The sequence below is a fragment of the Gasterosteus aculeatus genome, chromosome Y (assembly GCF_964276395.1).
Source record: "Gasterosteus aculeatus chromosome Y, fGasAcu3.hap1.1, whole genome shotgun sequence".
NCBI classification, from domain to species: domain Eukaryota; kingdom Metazoa; phylum Chordata; class Actinopteri; order Perciformes; family Gasterosteidae; genus Gasterosteus; species Gasterosteus aculeatus.
This window is the reverse complement of record NC_135709.1, coordinates 14,776,915-14,800,200: the sequence shown is the minus strand read 5'-3', so window position 1 is coordinate 14,800,200 and position 23,286 is coordinate 14,776,915. Positions and strand designations below refer to the sequence as shown.

Below are 23,286 nucleotides of genomic sequence, written 5' to 3'. Positions count from 1 at the left end.
AGGTGTGTCTTTAATAACAAATCATCTTCTCCCATTATTGTAACTGTTAACTCTGTGTGGTATTAATACCCGCATGGCACTCTGAATTCGTGATACGAAGCCGCAGGTCATTAGTACATCCGTTCTGCAGACTTGTGAAGTTTACTTCAAGGGCACGGTGCGCATCCATTGCGCATGCGCCGTGCGAGTGTCCCCGGAAGTACATCACTGCACGCGTGAACGTTGACAACCTTACAACTACAAAACAACTAACCTGACAACTGCCCCGTAACACGCCTCCGCAGTGATGCCAGTAACACGCCTCCTGTGAGTGTTTTTTCTCCTCATTTCTCGGCGTGAAAAATGCAAAAGGACGTCCCTGATAAAGATAAACCGTTGCCAGTGCGCCTCCATGTCGGATTGGTAAACTAGCAGACCCAGCTAACCGAAGTTAAGCATGTCCCAGGCTTCCAGCTGCCCGCCCATTACGACTAAAAGGCAGCTTTCCCCCCACGTATTATACACATTGTTGGCGTGCTTATATCAGTTCTCCATGTACTCACTACCTCTGTTAAAATGACGTTAAGCAACTATAACGAACCCAGCATTAGCTAGCCGTGCTACAAACATGCTACCGTAAAGCCGCAGGTCCTGTCGTAGCGACGTTACGGTCACTGTGCGGGTTACCATGACATCCAGTTCGTTAAATCCTCTTTCAGTGTTTTTACTTAAAACTTTTGGTATATTGCTGCCATTGCAATTAATTCACTCGTATATAACTTGATTTGATTCACAATACCCATATTTAAATGTCTGGTTTGATAATATTGTATTACCTGTTTATGTCAACTTTTATGCCTCTGTGTCAATGACTGTCTTCTATTGCAATATCTTTAACCCATGTGGCTCGATGCAGGGTTGAAGCATATATTAATATTATTTCTATTTGTATAATAGCATTGTTCTCACCAAATTATTAATTTACTTGGAGGTTGGAGCAGTGAAGCTAGAGTCATGTATCGCCGGGCAAACAAACGAGCAGGTCACATGCAAACAGTCACATCTTATTAGGAGGGGAAAAAAGTTGGCAATACATATTTTAATGTTTCTAACTTCTGATTCTGGAAAACTGTGTGCAAGCGGGGAGCTTATGCGTTTCTCCTCTGGCCATCATCTTTGTATTATGTTAAAAGTAACTTGAGGGGTATTGCGTTGACATTTTTCATTGTGGGAAAACATACATATATCACATCAAAGGCACAGCACGTGGTTTGTATGATTAGAAAGGCCAACCACAAACAGTGATCACATCCTGCAGGTTTTCATTACGGAGCTCTCCTTTGACAAATCATTATTATACTTCTGCTTTTATCAACTTATGATAACAAAGAGCTAGCGAAGATTTTACCACACAAATCTAGATGTCTACTCCTCCAAGTTGTTAGTGGGATTGGATCAACTAGAGGATGTCTGACTGGGAATGATACTGGAGATGAAACAATTCTGCCCCTCCTCAGATACCCTCTCTACCAGTTGGGGAACCCTCAGCTGAGGATCTTCAGACCCAACTGGTTCCTGACACTAGTGAGGCCCGGAAAAGAGCAGCCTCCGGACACGGTCCAGTTTCGCATCCCAATGGAGTAAGTCTTTTGTTGTAGATCTTTTCTCATATCGTTTGGAGACGCATTAGAGTAATACAATGATTCTGTTTCGTAAAAAAAGCTTTTCTCTAGTTATGCAGCTGATTCCCTCTGTGGGCTGTACATTTTTTACTATTAGTGATTTAATTTGGCTTTAAAGTTATTTCAGGCTACTACAGGCTTTTTTTACTTCATAATTTAGGTTGCAGTGATTTGTTTTGAATGGTACTGTAGCTGTTTTGTTGGACCAGTGCTAAGTAACTGGAGTTCTCAGCGTCATGGCCACCAGGTGGCGGGACAGCCTCAAGAACAGAGATCGTAGCAGCTCTTACCACCTTGTCTTGGCTGAGGCGAGGTCAAACAAGCTTTCATCTGGTGCTACAGTGGAGACTTGAGTGTTGTAAATGGAAAGCCGTCAAACTTTACAAACCAAGGTAAATAGGCCAATATGTATCCATAACCATAAAATGAAGAGCAAAATGTTCCCGATGGTTTCCAAAGCTTGTGTCATAGAAGTTACTAAATCACACTTTATTGCCTCCTCATTTTGAGCGCACTTGTTTCTTCTAAATGAGTGTGTGTGTGTGATCTCTTATGATCACTTTATTAGGTACACAGTGTCTCCCCCAGGTTTACAACTTCAGGAGGGGGCGGTAGTCACTGCGCTGGTGTTCTCCGGCCGCACGTTTGCGCATACATAGACTTAAATGCGAACGCGTTGGTGCGGAACTGCCGTCCGAAAGAAAAAAACAAATAAAAAAAAGAAGGGAAAAAACTAATTAAATTTAATTAATAAAAGTAGTAGTAGTTTTTAGGGGGGGGTGTTATAGGGGAAGGAGAAACACTGGGTACACCTGTTGAACAGCGTGTCAATGCTGTTAACGCAGATATCTAATCCGCTAATCACATGGCAGGAACAATGCATTTAGGTGTGGCCAGGACTATCTGCTCCAGTTCAAGCCAAGCATCAGAATGGGGCAAGAAAGATGTCTGAAGCGACTGGGAGCTTGGTATGGTTGGTTTGTGCCTGACGTGCTGGTTTGAGTATTTCAAAAGCAGCCTGGGAGATCACCTGGGATTTTCAAGCACAACCGCCTCAAATGTTTACAAAGAATAGTCCAACATTTTCTTTGAAAAAGGTGTATGCAGTGAGCGGTTCTTCTCTGGGCAAAAACACCACATTTACGCCAAATGTCAGAGGAGAATAGCCAGACTAGTTGGAGCATATAGAAAGGCAAGTAACTCAAACAACCACTTGTTAACATGAGGAAAACTTGGTGCTCCTAAGTTGGGCAATAAAAGATTGGAAAAACATTGGATGGCTGGGTCCGAAAATGTCGTAAACAACATGAAAGCATGGAACCATCATGCCTTGTGGGAACAGCTCAGGCTGCTGGGGGTATAATGCTGAAGGGGATATTTTTTTCAGTCCACTTATTATCAATTGAGCATCGTTTAGATGCGATGGCCCACCTTGGTATTGAAGCCCATACTTTTATGATCAAGGTGACACATCTTGGTCTACTTCCAGCTGAAAGACTCCTCGTGTCTCAGAGCTTAAAGCTTTAAACAAACCTTTTCATTTTAGTATTATCCTAGTCAGAGAAAACCACAATATAAGTATAGCTTTAGTCAAGGAAAGTTGTTGACATTTTAATTCTTCTCTTTTTAGTCATCTTGATTATTTTGAACTTTTCAGTAAATCTAGGCCAGACCAAAGAACCACCATGTTCCTTTTCTCCCAAGCCCCGTGGTTTTAAGTAGGTAACTCATGACTGCTCACTGTGGAGGCTTGATTTTGAACGTGCTGCACAGGATACTCACATACACATTTTAGGTGTCTTTTTTTGGTTGACTTAATCAACAGGGAATATTGAAAACAGGAAGTGTGTCACATCTAAGCAGCCTGGTCGTAATCTGCTCTTTGTTAATACCAAACATTATTAATCATAGTTTTTTTGTCAACAAAAAAGAGCCAATCACAAATCCGCACTAAGCAGTAACGGTCCGACTTGGACTACCTCCGCCAACCAAGGTCCCAGAGGTTAGCGCTGCTCCTCGGGTGACGAGAGCGCCAGAGCGCACACTGGGATGAGAAATTGAAGTTTGAAGAAGATCATCTATGTGTCTCTGGTGGTGTTTAGACCATAATCTGTTCATCCAGGTGCCTGGCCTCCCACTCTGATTCTTGCCTCCTCTCTGCCAAACTCCTAGGGTGCTTATGTAATTGTGTGTGTGTGTGTGTGTGTGTGTGCGTACGCACAAAAGTGGGTAAGTGCAGGGTGCGTGTGTTTATAAGGGTGTGTAAGGGTTTTTTTCCTCGCCGTCTTTGATGCCTGGGAGAGGTACATGGCTGATTGATATGCTGCTGGGGCCTCGACGTGTGCTTGAAACACTGTTATTTTTGTTACTTTTCACACACACACACACACACAACGAACTAAATGGACACCGACGGAGAGACAGCGACACAAACCAAACAGCCCTCCCACTCCCAGCTTATTGATGAGTCTGAGTCACAACGGCAGCAAAAGCTGTTCTGGTTATGACTCAGGTGGCGTTGGCGTGGAAAAGTTGTACTGCCGAGGAGCTGTTAAATGAGAGGTGGCAATGTCGGCGTTCTCAAGAGAACAACACATAGTGGCCTTTTCTCTCGTTGGCCCCTGGGAGCCAGATATAAATGGCCGCGGGTCTCTGTCTCTGGGTTTAGCGTTGACGTGCTTGTTAGCGATATGGCTCGCTTGATCTTCTGTGCATGTCTCTCGCCGTCCCACCCCGGGCTTCGCTGTTTATTGTGCTTTTCTTAAACACTTTGCAACGCATCCAAGGCCAATCCCTCTTTGGCACAGCGCTTGAGACACCTGGACTGTGTTCTCTCATACTCCTCTTTCTACCTGCTGGAAGGGCACATTTGTTTGTTTTTTATTGTTCTTGAACCTTTTATGCGATGTTGGTATTTCCTCTCCGCTCTTCAAGGAACACAAGTTTCTGGGTTTACACCCACTCACACACCCACACACCTTGTGCTGACACACACACACACACACACACACACACACACACACACATACACACACACACACACACACACACACACACACACACACACACACACACACGCACACGCACGCACACACAGAGAAAAGAACCCGCTGAACACTGTGTTCGGTCTACTACTGAGTCCCGTTTCCTGCTGCTATGCTGTCTAATGACCGTGAAACCAGATGCTGCGTTTTCTCACTGTACTCAAACATGATCAGAAACGAGCCCGTGACACATTGTCACGACGTTGTGACAACAGCGTCACAATGTCCCTCCACTCAAATGTTGAGAGTTTGATCCAACGGGTCATAGGAAGTCAGTTAGCGAGACAGTGGAGGAGTGTAACCACCTGTCGAGTCTTCAGCGACCCGCCTCTCTGAAGGAGGCGAAGTGACTTCTGGTGAACTGTTTTTTGATCTATTTCTTTTCCATTGTCAGATCTAGTCCTTCACACGCTGCTCTCATGCTGCTCTCTCTACCTAAGTCTCGGGTTCCTTAATGGTTTTCCTTCTAAACAAAGTGTGCTATTATGATCTTGATACTTTGTATTGAGCCACTTCTGTGCACTGATTGTCTCGGGTAAAAGTAGTGAGTGTGCGTATCTCGACCCAAACCGGACAATGGGGCAATCGGACAATAAGAAGCGGCTTTCTTTTGCCTTTCATCTGAAAACAACTCTCCTGTTTCATTCTCACCACTAAGCCACTCTGACACAATCTACTTTGATGTTGTGTGTGTGTGTGTGTGGACCGGTTGGTAAACCTTAGATGTTTTCTGCTCTGTGTGTTGATAAAGGTTTCCCATGAAATGAAGTCCGAGAGGCTTATTAGAACACACAGCGTTAACATATCAGAGGGATACTCAGCTGTTTGTTACTCAGGAATGCTCCTGCTCTCTTAAGACCGCTTTGCAGTTGTTTGGTTGCCTATGTGCGCCGGTTCCTACTAACTAATGCATCTCTCCTTTTTTGCCTTGTATGTGAGGGTATTTTTCACTTAAACCATTACATAATTTGCTGTATTAGCTGTCAGCACATTCTAGTCTGTATCAAGCCGGATGGCGGTTTGGCAGTCACCATTTAAAAAAAACAAAATAATAATAATTCTTGGGCAACGTAAGCAAATTATATACAGAAGAAAAAGGCCCCACAGTTGATGACGTGTCGGATCGGGCTCCTCCAAACGTCGGGGCCCTGTAGCTTGCAGCACTGCATCACCCCTGTGTGGCTGCATCCTCTTCTTTTCCGTTCCCTTGTGATACCCAACGTTGATCTGCCGACCATGAAAGGCCGAAAATGTAGATGCGGCCCAGTTTCTATCAAACAAGGACCACATTAAAAGCTTTTTAGTGGTTTGCCAAGTCAAGTTGCAAAAACAAGCAACCTTTCCAAGGAGATTCATGGAAGCCCCAAGAAGCACGATGGTCACTGACTCATCCCTTCACAAAGTAATGTGCAACTTGAAACAACGAGGACATGTCAACAGCATTCTTTAGATCAAATGTTGTTATAGCGTTGGCTAATTTACAGGGACTGTGGCACGGCATTCAGTTTATACAGCGGAGCGCACGCACCATCTTTGAAGCGTGACTCACCACGAGGACCAAGATGAAACTTATGTGAAAAACTATGTGCATCTGCTACATAACGTTTTACTCAGTTAGCCACTTTCCCACCGCTAAGCCAACTGGTTGTTGTTAAACCCGGCGTGTCCTTCCATACTAAATCATATGACGTTGTGGGTCATATATTGAGTACAGCAATAGCGATAACTGATGAAATAACTTTTTTGATGAGTATTTTGCAGATACGTTTCCTTAAAACATCCCAATTGACTGACTTTTCTTCCATTGGGGATTTTATCAACATGTTTAGGTCATAACCATTCACTTATCTGTTTCATACCTTTTTAAAGTTTAGTCTCATGCACTTTTAAGTAGTAACAATGGTGAAATACAATGTTGATTCTTTGCTAAACTAATTTCCAATACTTTTTTTCAAAACAGACATTTATGTATTTGCTGCCCATTCCACCGCCATTGAGTCTAACACTACATGTACATTAGCTATACATACGTATATTCTAGATCTTTTCATCCAGATAAACTTTGCTTAATTTGAATCTCTTTCCATAACCGAGGCTTTTTTCATCTCTCTTTTATTTAATAGGTTTCCTTTTGAGACATCGAGAGAGCAAAGACGAGCCACAGAGGTACTCCCATCCCTGTCTTCAACCACAAGGACGTTACAAGCTCTCATTTCCTTTACCGTCGTTCATAAAGAGATTTCAGCCTTTTACAAATATCTGTAGTGTTTCAGTCGATATTGTGTATTACATGTGAGTGGGTGGCTGTAAAGGGCGTCCTTTATGCACAAGAAAGACGCCGTGCATTCACTTGGCAGATGTTCTTTTAGCACCAGCGCATTAAAAGACAAGTGGCAGGCGGTAGTCTCTGAGCTTTCAGAATGGATTCACTATCCTTATTGTCAAACACGGAGAAAGCTGCCTCTGTCTTGTCTTGCACTTTTTCAGCCGTGCTCTTTCACCTACTTCTCCGATGTGCACAGGTGTAAATGGACCTTAAACTGCTGGAACTGATACCCCAAATCCCCCCGGCTCAGCATGACATTGACAACAGGGAATCCAGGGACACAGAGATTCGTTTCAGAGGAAGGATTTCCTTTTGAGAGCAGCGGAGGTGTGCGGGTCAATCTGCCGATTCACAAATCTGCCATGTTGTCACTCACAAACCACGCTGCAACAGCAGGGGGGGGCAAACAAATGCATCAGGTTTTCCCCCGCGCCCGCATCCCTCCGAAGACCACCTTCTTTGAAAATGCCAGATATCAGATTTAGGTCTTGCATAGCTCCTTGACACCTTTGCGGCACAATCACTTTTTGAGTAGTTTTCTAACAATGATGCCAGTGTTCCTGTTTCGTACAGGCTCGGCAACCACGCACCATAATGGAACCTGAAGCCCCGCCTGCGTCATCAGAAGCCCTTCTAGGTTTTTGCTTCTGGAGTTCTTTCATCATCTTGGCCGAGGAATCTTTGTGGCGTGTGTGTTTGTGTATAAATATACAACAGTTGCCGAGGAGCAATGCCTTTTTAGCCCTGGCAGTTGCCAGAGGCAGGTTTCATTTCTCCTGTGAGGCAGAGGTGTGAAAGGTTAGCTTGTGGAGAAAGATGGATGTTTATACTGGGATGATGATCCAACGCTGCCTGAATCACCATCAGACACACCACGCCCGTTTGTCCAAGTTTAGCCTTGTTTATGTATCCAATTAACATGACATTTTTTTCTCAACTTTCACCCCATGCTTCATCTCACTGTATTCTAGTTTTAGCTGAACTGTGAGCTGTGTATTGACTCACCTCAGAGACAAACGTCCATCGAAAGCAGCCCCTCGCAATGTAGTTGTGAGTGTGTGCCATATTTATAGTGGTCATACACTACAGATATAGGATATAGAGATATATCCAAGTGTCACAGTGTGGCCAAAAATTCCCATCACAGTATTTTGTAAGATTCTGACCATATCACGGTATTTATTTTCGCAGTTGTTCAGGTGACGGGCGCTGTGTAAAAAATAAATTCTGCCACTTGCCGAGGAGAAACTTTAGCTGTTACGGCTACACACCGGTATGACCGTACATGGGAAAGCTCCTATTGTAAGGGAATCTTATACTGGTTGAATCGGTGTACCGCTCAGCCCTAACTCGACACACTGGGTCTCTCTTTTTGGGCCGACCACACCGCCTGTAAATCCCAGGAACGGATATGCCTCGTTCTAGTTTCTTTTTTTTGCTGTTGTTGTGCTGGTCAAATACATCGGATTTAGGCTTCACACATCTCTCTCCGTATTCATCTACTACTCTCTCTCTCTCTGTATAATATGGTGCCCTGTCTTTTTTTTTCAATTGTTTGTTATCATTTCATATCATAGTGTCCGGTGTGTGTGAGTGAGTTGGTGATTAAGTTGCCCCCCCCGTATATTTGCATGAACACCAGCCCATTAAGCGTGCGTGCACAGGCGTCTTGTGCAGAGTAACATGACCGTGCTTGTGCATATTTCATATGTCTCTTTGGTTGTGGTGACTGGATAATTTCAGCGTTAAAAGCCCTAGGATTTAGATTTTCCCCATTAATCAGGATCGGTGTTCACTCTGCTAATGATCCAGACGAGACTTTGCCGTCCCCGAACCACTTCCCTTTCCTCCAGTTACCCGCCCAAGCTTTCTAGGAAAACCTGTCCAAAGCGCTATCACTCTCTCTCTCTCTCTCTCTCTCTTCTCTCAAGTGGCCCCCGTCAGGCTGCTCTGCTTCACTGCCTTCCAGCACACACACACACACACACACACACACACACACACACACACACACACTGTGAGATGGGATGGGGGGAGTGCGGGGGGCTGTGGGCTGAGGCGGGTGCAAATGGAGCAGAAAGGCGCATCTGCATGCGACATATAAAACCCATTTCTCTGTTCTCGACAGGGTAACAGGAGAGTTTTTCTTTCTCAAACTGGACCTTAATACGTTTGTGTACAGCTTTCATCTATCATGCAACCTGTTACCTACATTGCACTTTTAACCTCTGCTTTTAATTAAACAATTTAAATAAGATTTTAATTTATAATTTTATTTGCTGTTTTTAATTGTCTTTTAATTCCTACATTTTATTTCACTTTATTGTATGAAATGTTATGATGTGAAGCACTTTGAGTCTGCCTTGTGTATGAAAAGCGCTATACAAATAAAATTGCCTTGCCATGCCGACCCCGCCCCTCCGTAGCCCTAGACCACCACTGTGTCTGACATCGCCAACGTTTGCCGTATTATGGAGGCCGTGTAGAATTGTTTATACTGCATAGAAACATATATTGCATCATCCTCGGGCACAAGGAGGTTTTTGTGTTCACAGATTTTCTCATGCAAATGTTTGCTTCAGCTAATAATGTTACAGCAGCTCTAGGTGTTATTTCCTCGGAGCAAAAATAGAAAGTATTACATTATCCTGTAAACAAATGAGGTGATAGAAGACGGCATATCCAAGGCACTCCTGTCAAACCACTGCGTCGCTATTAAGCACTTTATCGGACGCATTTGGGAAGTGCTCTCTACCAGGCTAACCCAATTGGTTGGATTGATTCGCAGTTAAAAGCCTTTCTTCCTCTGTTCGAAGCATCCATTCCAAATGCCGCCCAGCGGGTGAACTTTAGCTGGGCTGGCCCACCGGATCAGTTGGTGCCAGGTCCACTTCCTGTGTAGGGTTTCACTGATGCAATCAATACCTGCAGACAGCAAATTGGATGAACACGGACACTCACATTTCTCTTCTCTCTGCGTAATGGTCCGGAGGAATAAAAGCTGAATATAGGTTTGTACAGTAGGGGAGTGTCCTGTCCGTTACACTAGGTAAGATAACAGCCGGGCTTATGGGAACGTAGTGTGCAAATAGACTATCAATCTTATGTAGGTGTCAATTACATGAACGTGGTATTAATTGATGGACAGTGATCCAGCATGCAACCTCACTCAAAGCATGTACTCTCACTCAAACCGCCAGCCGTGCGAATACAGATGCCGGATGGCTCGTTTAACCCCTTCTCTCCTTCTCCCCCCTTGGACAGAATGACCAAGTATGACGTAAAGAACTACCTGGAGAAGATCTACGACGTCCCCGTAGGAGCGATCCGCACCAGGATCCAGTTTGGTGAGTATATTGTACTTATATATGTACTTTTGTGTTTCGTCAAACCGTGAAGCCCAGTCTAAAATAAAAGGTGTCTTTGCAGTATATGAGAGTTGTCTGTCAGAGGTTATAAATATCTGTGCTTCATTTTGGTGGGTAGTCAACGGTGAAAACTTTTCCTATTAGAAAATAAAAGCATCAATTCAAATATCTGAAACTAATCCAGAAGCATAATCCCTCTATCACTGTCCATCCACATGCTAAGTGATACTTACTGTCTAACAAAAGCATTGCTGGATACAATGGTCATCGCCTGGGTCTTCCCATTGACGCGCAGCAGCGGGAGGGTTTTCCAGGGGCCCCTCGCCGTAGTTGTTGGCGTGCCTGGTTCTCCTTTCCCCACCTAATGCACACAGCTGCTTATCTGACAACCTGATCAGTAGCATTCCAGCCTCCAGCTGTCCCAGGACACTACAGCTCGCTCCACACAAGCACCAAGTTATTCACTCCAAGTGCTGCATCCCCCTCCACCCCCCCCCCCACCCCAAAGACCTATGACCCCTTGTCAAGGATGATCACAGAGCCACCAGTGTTATATCATTGACTTACTATGCCTCTTCAGTTAGCAATGACTGATGTTGAGGTCCTTCCTAGTCCAAGATGTTGCGAGTTGAAGAAGTAGTTGGGGACATATAGGTATAATTCATTTTGGAGAGGCGTTGATGGATGTGCAGAGAAGTGTACAAGCTCCTTCTGTGCTGCGCCTGAAGGGCCATGAGGAGCCCCCTCTACCTCTGGAGGAGATAGGGGGAAGGAAAGGGAGGGAGGGAGGGAGGAGAGAGGAACCTAGCTTAGCCTAGCCCACAGTTTGGAGGACCCATAAAGGCTGTTTATTACAGTTGTATCATTAAAAGCCAGGGGAAAGGGAAAGCCCCTTCAGTGGCTGTGTGGAAGGAAACCAGTGAACTGTGGGGGGACAGAGAGGCTCAGGGGCCCCCGCGGTTCTACAGGTGCGTCAGTGAAGGTATCCCTGCCTGCGTCAGGAGTTCCACTCCATTGGCAGCATAAAAACGGCAGCATGCAAAGGAGAGAGCGAAACGACCCTTCCTTCTCTCCATGGGCGGCGGGGGTATTTTGGAAGGAGTTTCCATGGTTACCCCTTCGGCCTGGGATTTGTAATGTGATAGCCAGCTGCCAAACCGCAATCTCAAAATGGGAGAAATTGTGCTTGCGTTTGCAAGTGTAGCATGAAAGCTCTGTCTGTGTGTCTGTGTGTGTTAGGAAAGGCCCATCATGTGAGTTTGGAGAAGACTTCTCGGTGTGTGTGTGTGTGTGTGTGACTGTGTTGTGTGCATATCTAGAGGCAGTTCAGAGTCTTACCTTGCTTTTTCAAAGGTTGTAACAGTTGCCTGTGGATTTCCTCAGAAATCAGGAACACACACACATACTCTTCATTACCTTTGTCTCCCACCCACACATGGGCCTCCTGTTAACCAGGGGAGTGTGAAGGGGGGCCGTTTTACAACCCTGCTCAGGGCTTTCTCTAAGCATTGGGCTGCCTGGCTAGTGATTACTAGCTGCATATACAGCACACAGACACACAACACACACAAATGACTCATTACAGAGGTATGTTTCCCTTGTTTTTCATATCATAAACTGTTCCTATGGTTACACAGCGGGCCTGTTGACTTGAACACCTGGGTCTCAAACGCAGAGATGATACGTTGGATGCCGTGTTGAGTGACCATCGCTGTAACGTGCTTTCTTAAGTTTAGTAAAATTAGCTTTAGATTTATTTAAAGACAGACTCCCAGCCCGCCTACACTCACGCACACACAGCAGCTCCTTGAGTCCCCCGTCTTCCAGACATGGAGCGGTCTGACAGGAGAGAAGGTGATGTCATCATCATCTCCAGCTGGGGAAGAGGTTAACCTGCAGTCAACAAGATCAAGCTCTGCTTAATCTCATGCACGCACGCACGCACACACACACACACACACACGCGCACACACACACACACACACACACACACACACAAAACATTCTCTGTTCTACAGGGAAATCAACACAAGTTAATCGTGAAGTGTCTGTTTTTCCCTACTCAGATGAAACATGATGTGATAATTGCACCGATAAAGATTATAGTCAGGATAGTGTGTTTAATAATATTGGAAAACAATGACAAAACTATTATCTGGACACCTGGATGACATCATCAAACGTTTTCATTCAACCAAAAGTTAAAACTCCATAACTCAAAATGTATTCTAAGGCCATTAATAGTAGCAAAGCTGCATGTTCACACTGCTGCTGAACCATCATGGGTGCATTTCTGCTTGAAAAATGACATAAAGCATCTAATCAACTGATTGCAGCTCTGATTGTAATAATCATGACAACAGTTTAAAGGTGTAAGAAACATGAATGAATGAATGAACCTTTGGAATCAGCGTTCTCCACAGCATCAGGTAGCTTTCCATATATGGAAAAGCAACCTCAGTAACAGAAGCAGATTAGAAAGCTCCATGTCATTGTCATATTGCCTGAGCCAACTCTCACCATATTCATAAATGTCAGCATCATCACTTTGTCCCACTCTCTGCTGCCTCACAACCGCGATTTACTCATGTTTAGTCATTCCTGTTTACCAACAAGTGTGATGCCTGCTGTTCTGTGCTTCTCAGGCTCCAACAAGAAGAGGAATCATCTCCACCAGAAGGTTAAGCAGCCGGACTATAAAGTAGCCTACGTTCAGCTGGTGAGCAGACACACACACCCGTACTATCATCCTCCTACTTCCACGCTGTTGTGGTTGGCGTAGTGTTCGCGTAGCGTCATCTCAGTGACTCGTGTTAAACAGCGGTAAGTGGAGAAACCCCCCCCCCCCCCCCCCACCATCCCACAGCGGGTATGAACGGACGTACAACAAAAGTGAAGTGAACATCATACTCCACTCATTTTTACTTTCTAACAAGTACTGTTCCTCCACATTCTCATCTGTCCCCTCTGTTTCAAGTGTGCTCTTATGGGAATCCTCTCATGCACCAGGATGAGTAGATGCACACAAATCACACAGCCCCACCAACCATCTCTCTCCTGTGTGCCTCACACACTCTGGCTGCCCCCTGAGTAAGCATCGGCCTGGCTTCTTGCAGGGCCTGAGGGGGAAAGGTCGTCTTTGGTTACATGCCAGACTTAATACAGGAAATATTGATATATGCTTATCATCTGGTGTAGCTCTCCTTTCTGCGCTTGTGTGCCATAGAAGGAATGTGAGAAATTATGTGCGCTTAGTGTGTGTTTGCCTGTGTGTGTGTGTGTGGTTGTGTGTCAGCCCGGACTCCCGCACGCCATCACAGCTGTTGCCTTCACACCTGTGTTTAAGGTGAGCTTGGTTGGGTCAGGAAGGCCCATTCTCCACTCGGCTCGCCACTGTTTGAAGTCTGTTGGTCTTTGAAATCAAACAAAAAAAGTTTTATTGGGCCTTTGTTTTGTGTCATTTTAATCTTGCCCAGACAAATCCACAGCGGTGCAGACGCTGGTTTACGCCGCGCCGCCCACCCAGCCGTCAATCTTGAAACGGATGAATAATGAAAATTGTCTAAACACGACAATTGAAAGAGGATACATAATTGAAGCGGCCATGAATCTTTAAACGTGGAGACTTGTTATTTAGTGTGCGGCTGGAATTCCTAACGGAGTCGGCAGAGATGGTTCCGTCTCAGCAGACGCACACCACGATGATAGGTGTGAGGATGCAGAACCGCGTACACCCACACACATGCACACACACATCTGTGAAATGTGTGCATCATTCATGCATGCACTTCACCAGAGGACTTCTGTTTTTCGTAAGGTTTCATTCGCTCCGTAGTCGCAACCCCCCCGTTTTTGTGCTTAAAAACAGCTCGATAAGAAGCCGAATACACAGCCTATTTCTCCGACAGGTCTTTGGAAAAAACATTCTCTCGCTCAACTCTTTCCTACCTCACTCTCTCTCGCTTGTGTACGCACTCACACAAACTCTCTCTCACACACACACACACACACACACACACACACACACACACACACACACACACACACACACACACACACACACACACACACACAGCCCCAGAAAACCCTCCTTTCTTTTGCAGCAGTGGGTAGAAAACAAAATTGTTCCTAATTGACTCCACATGTGGGAGGGTGTTCTGTGGATCGATGCTCACACCGCGGTCCCCCGGCTCTACCCTTGCCTCTCTCCCCTCTCTCGCCTCTCTCCCATGCTCCCTCCATCAGCTAATATTGCAGCAGTAATGCTCTCTCTCTCTCTCTCTCTCTCTCTCTCTCTCTCTCGCTCTCTCGCTCTCTCATTCCGAGCTCTTTGTCTGTGGTTGAAGGGAGGCCTCCCGTTAGAGGGGTTCCGTGACAGCCACTTTCCTGCGGCTTACGGGGGACCCCGGTAACGGGGGGCAGAGATAGCGTCTGCTGGTGTGAAATGTGCACCGTGTGTGGGGAAAGTGTGTGTGTGTGTGTGTGTGTGTGTGTGTGTGTGTGTGTGAGAGTGAGAGAAGGATCACACAAGAGGGGTTGGGGGGGTGACTAAGGGTATGATGGAGTCTTGCCAGAGCAGGGAGGTCCAGAGACGGGACAAAGCGATCAGTGGGAAGGGGAAGAGGGGGGGGATGTTTGTGTTTCTGTGTGTTACTGTGTGTGTGTGTGTGTGTGTGGCTGTGAGGGTGGCAAAAAGGGTGGTGGTGGTGCAGGTAGGGGGGTGACAGAAACAGCAGTACAAAAGTATCAGACTGCTTCCAGGTCTGGCTGCATCAATGGGGCCGGTGTGTCAGACTGCTTTCATGTCCCGCTAGGACGAGCTCTGTCTAAAGGGGATCGCTCTGACCGCGACGCTCAGGGTAACACTTGTTTCCGACTTTCGCCCTGAATTTCGTTCTGAAATCAGGCATGAAAATCCCTCACCTATCGGCTAAATTCGCCATTTTGAAACCAAAATAGGTGACCTACGTGAATCGTGTAGATTCGATGAGTTTTTTTGGGGGGGGGGGTTGGTATTCATATTTAGTGAACTGCAAACAGGTGCGCGTACCAGAAAGGAGCGCGAGATTCAGTGAATTGCGAACAGGGTGAGTGATGGTTTCAATAATTTTAATATTTTCGGTCTATCTAAGTTAAGTTACCCAGGAGCTTTGTTGACATAGACTTGGCTAACATTAGCTACAGCTTGATGAATTGAGTCATTTAACACAGCAGGAGAGAACGCGACGTTGGCCAGCTAGCTAAAGCTACGGTGGAAAGTTATTAGCTAACGCGAGCGTTTTTGAGAAGGTAGATTTTGAGGTGAGGGGACTGACGAGGCAGGAGGTAAAGTGGTCCACCGTTGTGGATCAATAAGCAGACGTGCTAAACTGATACGCATTTTGACTTTAAAGTACGCTAGTACGATTTGTCACTCTAAACTATGCAAACATGTGTCTAAAATTAATTTTAGACTAGTTGACCAGCACACATTATATGCAATGCAATATAATGCATAACGAGTGACTTGTTCCCTATTAGTTGTTGTCAATTCCCATCCCCCCCTCGTCGATGCGCAAAAAATGATCCCTGGGACAAAACCAGTTGAAAACCCCTGCCCTAGAGGGGTAATATCCTTCTCACCTTTTTCACCCTTGACCCCTTTTCATGCCTGTGAAATGATAGTCATTCTTACATGTTTTCAGTCATTTCTCCGCAACGTTATCGTCAATCAAACATTCATGATGGAGTAATCTCTGCTTGGCACGCAATTGAAAAAGGCTGTGGTGAGCTTTGGCCAGAGAAGCAGTTTTTGTGTGTCGGTCTTTTCTCAATGATCCAGATTAGTGCCACACTGTGCTGTAAACGCCAAGTTGGTCCTGGAAAAGCAAAGACGTCCAATCAGCAGATTCAACAGCTGGTGAAATCTGACCAGGTTTGGTCGAATCGTGTGGATTTCATTTATATCATTCTAATGTCCTTTGCAGTGGTCGTATCGGCCCTCGCATTAATTGAACTTATAATTTAACAGGTCTGTTAGATGGTAGGTGAAGCTTTTCCTGAAAGACCGCGAAGGTGCCGCGGAGGGGAGGAAAGGAATCTGACATCTTCCCCGAGTTGTTTTTCTGAAGAGGTCAGAGGGGAGGAGCGGTTTGTGTTCTGCGTGGCACGTCCAGGCACCTGCGGAATGCTAGCGACCATTTAGCATAAATATTCACGGCAGTCAACTGTTCGTTGACAGTTTTGTATACACCTCGCTGGGAGTGTGTAAGCATCCGATGAAAGTCCCGTCTTCTTTCTGGCGGTGTGGGGGTGGAGAGGGGGTGGGCGCTCGTCCAAATCCTACTCGAGCTCCATTCCCGCGGCTCACTGTGACGACGTTTAGTTGTCACAAAGTGAGCGGCTAGTTCTAAACCACAGATCACAATCTAGTTCTAGTGAGATTCCTCCTTGCCCCAGAAGCATCTTCCCGACCTGACCGCCGCAGAACAAAACAAGATACGGGGTTGGACCCGTTGTACAATAAGTGGTCGCTTCATTCAAACTCAACCCCCGCTGGATCCACGAGGCAAGACATCACCCTGTGTCAAAAAACAGAGTGAGGAGGGCTGAGGGAGAGAAGCAAGCAAGCAAGCAAACACAAGAAGAGTCTGAGAGTGGCAAACATGGAGGATTTGTGACTGAAAGGAGAGAGGGAAAGAGAGACAGCTGAGTTGAGGGTGATTATCAGAGGGAACCTGTGGCCTGGTTTGACTGACACTAGATGGCAACGTTTGGCTGTACAGTCTCTCGCTGGCCTCCCCTCATCTCCTGTCTGTTATTGACTTATTGTTGCTTAACAATAGACCCTCTGGGGTTTTGTGTAATGTGTGTACTTTTGTGTGACTGTCTATCTGGCTGAGGGTTGGCGGTGGGGGTGGAGAGGGGTCCCGGATAGTGGTAAAACCCCCCAGGAACTCCCCCTCATTCTCCCGTTCATGTTCTGCACTCTATCTGTGTTTGTATTAGTTTTCAACTACATGGATCTTGGTGCCCCCCCCCCCCCCCCCCCCCTCTTCCTCCTTTGCACCGGCTTTCCTCACAGCATTGTCTATCTCGTCTGCCGCTCTGCTTCCTTCCCCTTCCCTCTGCTGCCTCACCCTTGCTTATCACGCCAATTAACATTTTTAACTTCTGCCACAATTCCCCCAGGGCTTGTTGTTCTCCTCTGTGTCTGTCTCTCTTGTACATGGAGCTCCACAGTTAATTATGTGCAAAATCTATCTTTAGTTTTCAAAAAAACTAGGGTCCTATTCTTTTTTTTTTTTTATCAAAGTACAAGCCACTCTCTGCTGTTGGTGGAGGGACATTGTGATGCTCGCACAGCGCAGTGCAGAAAAAAAAATCATTGAATTGACAAATGTACCTAACCTCAGTTCTGGCAAAATTGTTCTCCTCCATGATAAAAGGTCATGTTTTTTCTAACTTCCAATCATAGAATCTCAATGAGTCAAAGACACACACTGCGCGTGGAAACGCAACGCTCTGCTCCCCAGGAAATCCCCACATATTTAAACGATCACCTGAAACATCATCACGGAGTGCAATGGGATGAAGCTGTAAACCTCGAACATCTCTCAAGCCTCTTTGTCCAGTGAGCTTCTAAAACGCAGTGACGGTTGCAACATTTTTATTTCATGTAGAATTGGCAGAGAGAATTGTAGTGTGAGTTCTATGTGGGGAAAATCCTGATCCTCGTGCTTCCCTACATTCGCCTAAATGTGTCTGTCAGAATTCTAGGCGTATAAATCTTGGGAAGGAAGAAATGGGCAGATACACTAATTAGTGTGTGTGTGTGTGTGTGTGTGTGTGTGTGTGTGTGTGTACATATGTGTGCGCACACGTACGCTGGTGGTGAGCCTAATATAAGGGAAAGCTTTTCCTGGCAATCAAGCTTTGCTTATTTCCTCATGTGTGTCCTGATTTGGAAAAACTCACTCCCGAGTTAAGATCCTGTGTGAGGCTGTGTGAGAGGGTACGTGCACTTTTAATAAGAGCTCAGTGGAGAGAGGACATGAATTATAGAGAGCGAAGCAGGGTCTCAACCATCTGCTTCGGAATATCACACGCACAGCCTTTTTTTTTTTTGAATGGCTCCAGTCAAAAGCTCTGGTTCTATTCCCCCCGCCACACGCTTTCTGACTCTTTGCGCCTCGTTCGGTTCAGATGATACGAGCTGCCGTGCCGTCACCGCGCCGCCAAGCGGTTGATCAGAGACTCCGTGCCCGTCTTGACGTCTCCCACGCCGTCTTTCCTTTCGTTGTTTCCCCATCAATTGCTACTTTATCTCTGTAGCATCTTTTCTCATCACTTCCCCCCCCGCCCGCTGATGCATTTCCTGTTTTGGTATGCTTCTTCATTTTTCTATTTTCTCCACCAGCCGGCCCCAGCCTCCCTCAGCCGGGAAGGGGAATGCATGAATGTTTATGATGCACGTAGGGTCGAGCGTATGTGTTTTTGTCCAAGGGTCTAACTGTGTGTGTGTGTGTGTGTGTGTGTGTGTGTGTGTGTGTGTGTGTGTGTGTGTGTGTGTGTGTGTGTGTGTGTGTGTGTGTTAGCCTAAATAGTTGGATCTGGGGGGCGGGGTAGGTGGAGGAGATGCTTTAAATTGGGAGTGGGGGGTGGGAGAGTACGTGAGGGTTGTTTACATGCGTTTGCGAGAAATGGGGTGCACGGGGTGGGGGGGTGCGGGTGGGATGACATAAATGGAGGGGATAATGATAGTGAACAGCTGTGTGTGTGTGTGTGTGTAATAGGGGGTGGGTGGTTGAGACAGGCGAGATTTAGGTGTGATTTAAGGTAAGGAGGTTGCGTTGGCATCATAGACAGAAGGTGTTATGATTCCCCGCTTGGTATTGTTGTGTTGTGTGGACAGATTAGGTGGTATTATTCTTGGCTTTTGCTGTTATCTTTTTCTGTTGTTGTTATCCTCATTGTCCAGTTCAAGATCAGATGGATGTAAACATTCTTTGTGGGTGGCTGGGTGCGTATTTAGATGCTGATGATCTTTTCCTGAGAGCTCTGTTGCAAAGGTCCAGCGTCTCCATTAACAGACTGGGAGCAGACATGCCCAGACATGAAAACTACTTTACGCACACACACACACACACAGACACACACACTCACTCACTTCCAGCCTGTCTTTGTCTCTGGGCAGAAGTATGAATGTATGTATCGCTGGACGACCTGTGTTGTGTTCAAAAATGAAGAAACGCCGGACGGACAGGGGTCATCGCTGATCAAAAGGTTAATATCAAATGTATTTAATAAAGGAGATGGCGTTGTGGTAAAAAGAACATCTCAGCTGAGGAGCCGCTGGTCTCAGCAACCAACAGGTCCCAGGTCAGTCCTTTGACCATCCCTAGTGCCCGTCTGTCGCCTCCACCAGCGAACTCCAGAACAATGGTTCCTACAGGTATTTATACCAATGCTTACAGGTGTGAAAGTCAGTGTCCACACCTCTGGGAGTGGTCTTCTGGTGAGTTCAATCAGGAATCAGGAATCAGGAAACATTTATTAGCCAAAATATGTCAAACATACAAGGAATTTGTCTTGGCGGTTAGTGCGCGACAGTAGACAGACAAGACAGCAGTGCACAAGTAATAAAATAAAGTGGGATGAAATGCTAATGCAATGGGTTAGTAGAATAAGGCTAAGGCTATGGGTTAGTATAAAACAAGGGAATAAAGTTAAAAAAATTTAAATATTAAAAAGTTAAAAAGAAAAATATTAAGCATAAAGTGCACTAACAAACAAGTAACAGACAAGAGACAAAGTGACAAGTGACAAAGTGATGAATTGCAGTTAAAGTGGCATGTGCAGTATGAGGGGGAGTGACCGGTGGAGTGTTATAGTCAGGCAGTGGGGGACCGGGCTCTGTTGATGAGCCCGACTGCCGACGGGAAGAAACTGTTCGTGTGGCGGGAGGTCGTAGTCCTGATGGACCTCAGCCTCCTGCCAGATGGAAGGGCCACAAACAGGTTTTGTCCGGGGTGAGAGGGGTCGGCCGCGATCTTTTTAGCTCGCTTCAGAGACCTGGAAGCGAACAAGTCCTGCAGGGACGGCAGATTGCAGCCGATCACCCTCTCTGCAGAGCGGATGACACGCTGCAGCCTGCCCTTGTCCTTGGCTGTGGCTGCAGCGTACCAGACGGTGATGGAGGAGCAGAGGATGGACTCCATGATGGCCGTGTAGAAGTGGACCATCATCGTCTTTGGCAGGTTGAGTTTCTTCAGCTGCCTCAGGAAGAACAACCTCTGCTGAGCCTTCTTTGTGATGGAGCTGATGTTCAGCTCCCACTTGAGGTCCTGGGTGATGATGGAGCCCAGGAAACGGAAGGAATCCACAATAGTGACGGGGGAGTCACACAGGGTGATGGGGGAGGGTGGGGCTCTGTTCCGCCGGAAATCCACAACCATCTCCACTGTCTTTAGAGCGTTGAGCTCCAGGTTGTTCTGGCTGCACCACGACACCAGATGGTCAGACTCCCACATGTAGGCGGACTCGTCCCCACCAGAGATCAGTCCAATGAGGGTGGTGTCATCCGCAAACTTCAGGAGCTTGACGGACTGGTGGCTGGAGGTGCAGCTGTTGGTGTACAGGAAGAAGAGCAGAGGGGAGAGAACGCAGCCTTGGGGGGAACCGGTGCTGATGGTCCGAGAGGCTGAGACATGTTTCCCCAGCTTCACGTGCTGCTTCCTGTCAGACAGGAAGTCTGTGATCCACTTGCAGGTGGAGTCGGGCACGTGCAGCTGGGAGAGTTTGTCCTGCAGCAGAGACGGGATGATGGTGTTGAAAGCAGAGCTGAAGTCCACAAACAGGATCCTGGCGTAGGTTCCTGGCGTAGGTTCCTGGGGAGTCCAAATGTAACTCGGATTTCGAATGATCCTTAGTCAGTATCAGTTGTTGTTCAAGTATTACATGCATGCATTCCAGTTGATTACATTACATCAAATACAATCATAACTGTACATTGGTATTATTCTAGTACAGTTGCAGAATTACAGTGGTTTTACAATATTGTCATTACTTTATTGATTACACAGTTTCAGAATCATGGCTGTATTCTGGTGTACACTATATGTATTTTATTCATTTGATGAACCGGTTCATCAAATTCCTCAGTTTTGTCAGATGTGTCGTCTCTATTTGTTTAGCATAACGTTCGATCCAATATGACACGCTTGATCTTACACATTCTAATCATAAGATGTGCATCTGGACACACCTTGTTAACTTGTACCTGGCACAGAACAAAAACTCCCTCAAAAACCCTTTTTGGGAATAAAATAAGGAAGAAATCTGTCGGAGAGATTGAAAGATCTTCTCCCAGGATTTAACATTTCATCACGGATGTCATGTGTACAGTATAAATTGATACAGGACACATTAATTTAATAAACCTAATGGCATCATGGGGCTGGTCTTCTCTGATGATTCTAATGATAAGAGTCCTGATGCAGAAGATGCAACAGCATCCACCTAGGAATAGAATGCTGGCCATAATGGAGACTGTTATCACAGAAATAAACAATTATTTGTATTTATTAAATCATGAGTCCAATAAACCTGAGAAGCGGTTGTCCATGTCACTGTTCTCTGCTGGTTCTTCAGTGAGAGCTTTCAGCAGTGGTTCACCTCCATTTGTGTGTGTGGGTGTTTTCTCGACCATTTCAGGATCTCCTGTGCTAAATGGTTGTTGTTGTTGTTGTTGTCCATGGGGCCGTGTTTGTAGAGGGGATCGGGAACTTGGAAGTTTCTGTACTGGAAATCAATGGTTCTGATGTGACCCGTGGGTCTGAGGTTATGTCTGTGCTGAGCTGTCAATGTCCCCCATTAGTGTGAGGTGGTCTTGGAACTGTGCTGTCCCTCAAAAGGGAGATCGGAAGGTTGCTTGGACACTTTCTGAATCGGTCCTAGTCTTCTGCTTCTGTGGGTTCTGATGCTTCCTCCTGGTCCTGCACGGTGGTCTAGCAGACTCTGGGCTGAGGAAGTCCTTCCTCTGAGCGAGATGACGGTTGTTGGTCACTGCTCACGGTTCCTTTGGCGACGCTCAGGTTGTTGACAGGTGGTCTCTCCTCTTCTGTGTCATCCCTCTCTGCTCCAGCAGGGGTAGAGGTGCGTCTTCCAGATCCTGTGTGTGACTTGAAACTCATTAGACACCCCCAGGTATTCCCATAGCTTCCATTCTACTGATGTGGCTTTTAGGTTGATGTAGTTTATCAATTATTGGTGATGCATTCCTGTCTGTTGAGCACTGTGTCTATAGTTATGTTTTGTTTAATCGGGACAATACTGTTATCTTGATAAGTACAACTCAACGGAAAGGTGAATCTCTTTCACCGTCCGACCAGATGTTCAATGTGAATATGTCTATTTACTGTATAGTTCTATATCAGGGAAATGTTTGGATTTGTAAATCAAGAGCCTGGATCTCTTGTTCTCACAATAATATCAACCGTGTGTATTTGCTTGTATATCTCAATCAGCTTGGATTTAAATGAGGGGTTTCTGTTCCTTTTCTTAATTAATTACTTGAAGTTGTGTGGTAATAACTTGTACAAAAACTAAAGTGTTTGTGGGATTATGGTTGAGTGTATACTTCCTCTTGTTATCAAAGGCTTGGTCAGGCGACGCGTAGTGGTCGTCATTGACGTGTGATTGAGATCCACTCTCTTCTTGATCCTGAGAATCTCGCAGGTCCTGTGACCAGACCGATCGGGGGATCAGGATTCCCTGGTCAGCTGTTGAATAGAGAAGCACAATGGGTTGCCTACGTGTGTGTGTGTGTGTGTGTGTGTGTGTGTGTGTGTGTGTGTGTGTGTGTGTGTGTGTGTGTGTGTGTGTGTGTGTGTGTTGGTGTGTGTGTG

General features: G+C 46.0%; 1 protein-coding gene across 2 annotated transcripts in view; it reads left to right on the top strand.

Annotated features, from left to right (window-relative positions):
* Positions 1-23,286, top strand: part of LOC120812739 (large ribosomal subunit protein uL23m-like) — a 40,369-nt gene that overhangs the window by 7,292 nt on the left and 9,791 nt on the right. The window contains exons 1-4 of one of the 2 annotated variants that reach the window (XM_040168910.2): positions 165-306; positions 1,497-1,619; positions 10,296-10,378; positions 13,045-13,118. In XM_040168910.2, the coding sequence (XP_040024844.1) occupies positions 287-306; positions 1,497-1,619; positions 10,296-10,378; positions 13,045-13,118 (300 nt within the window). In that variant the 5' untranslated portion in view covers positions 165-286. Of the gene's footprint in view, positions 1-164; positions 307-1,496; positions 1,620-10,295; positions 10,379-13,044; positions 13,119-23,286 lie in introns of those variants that run through there. The other variant, XM_078097821.1, reaches the window with a different exon arrangement.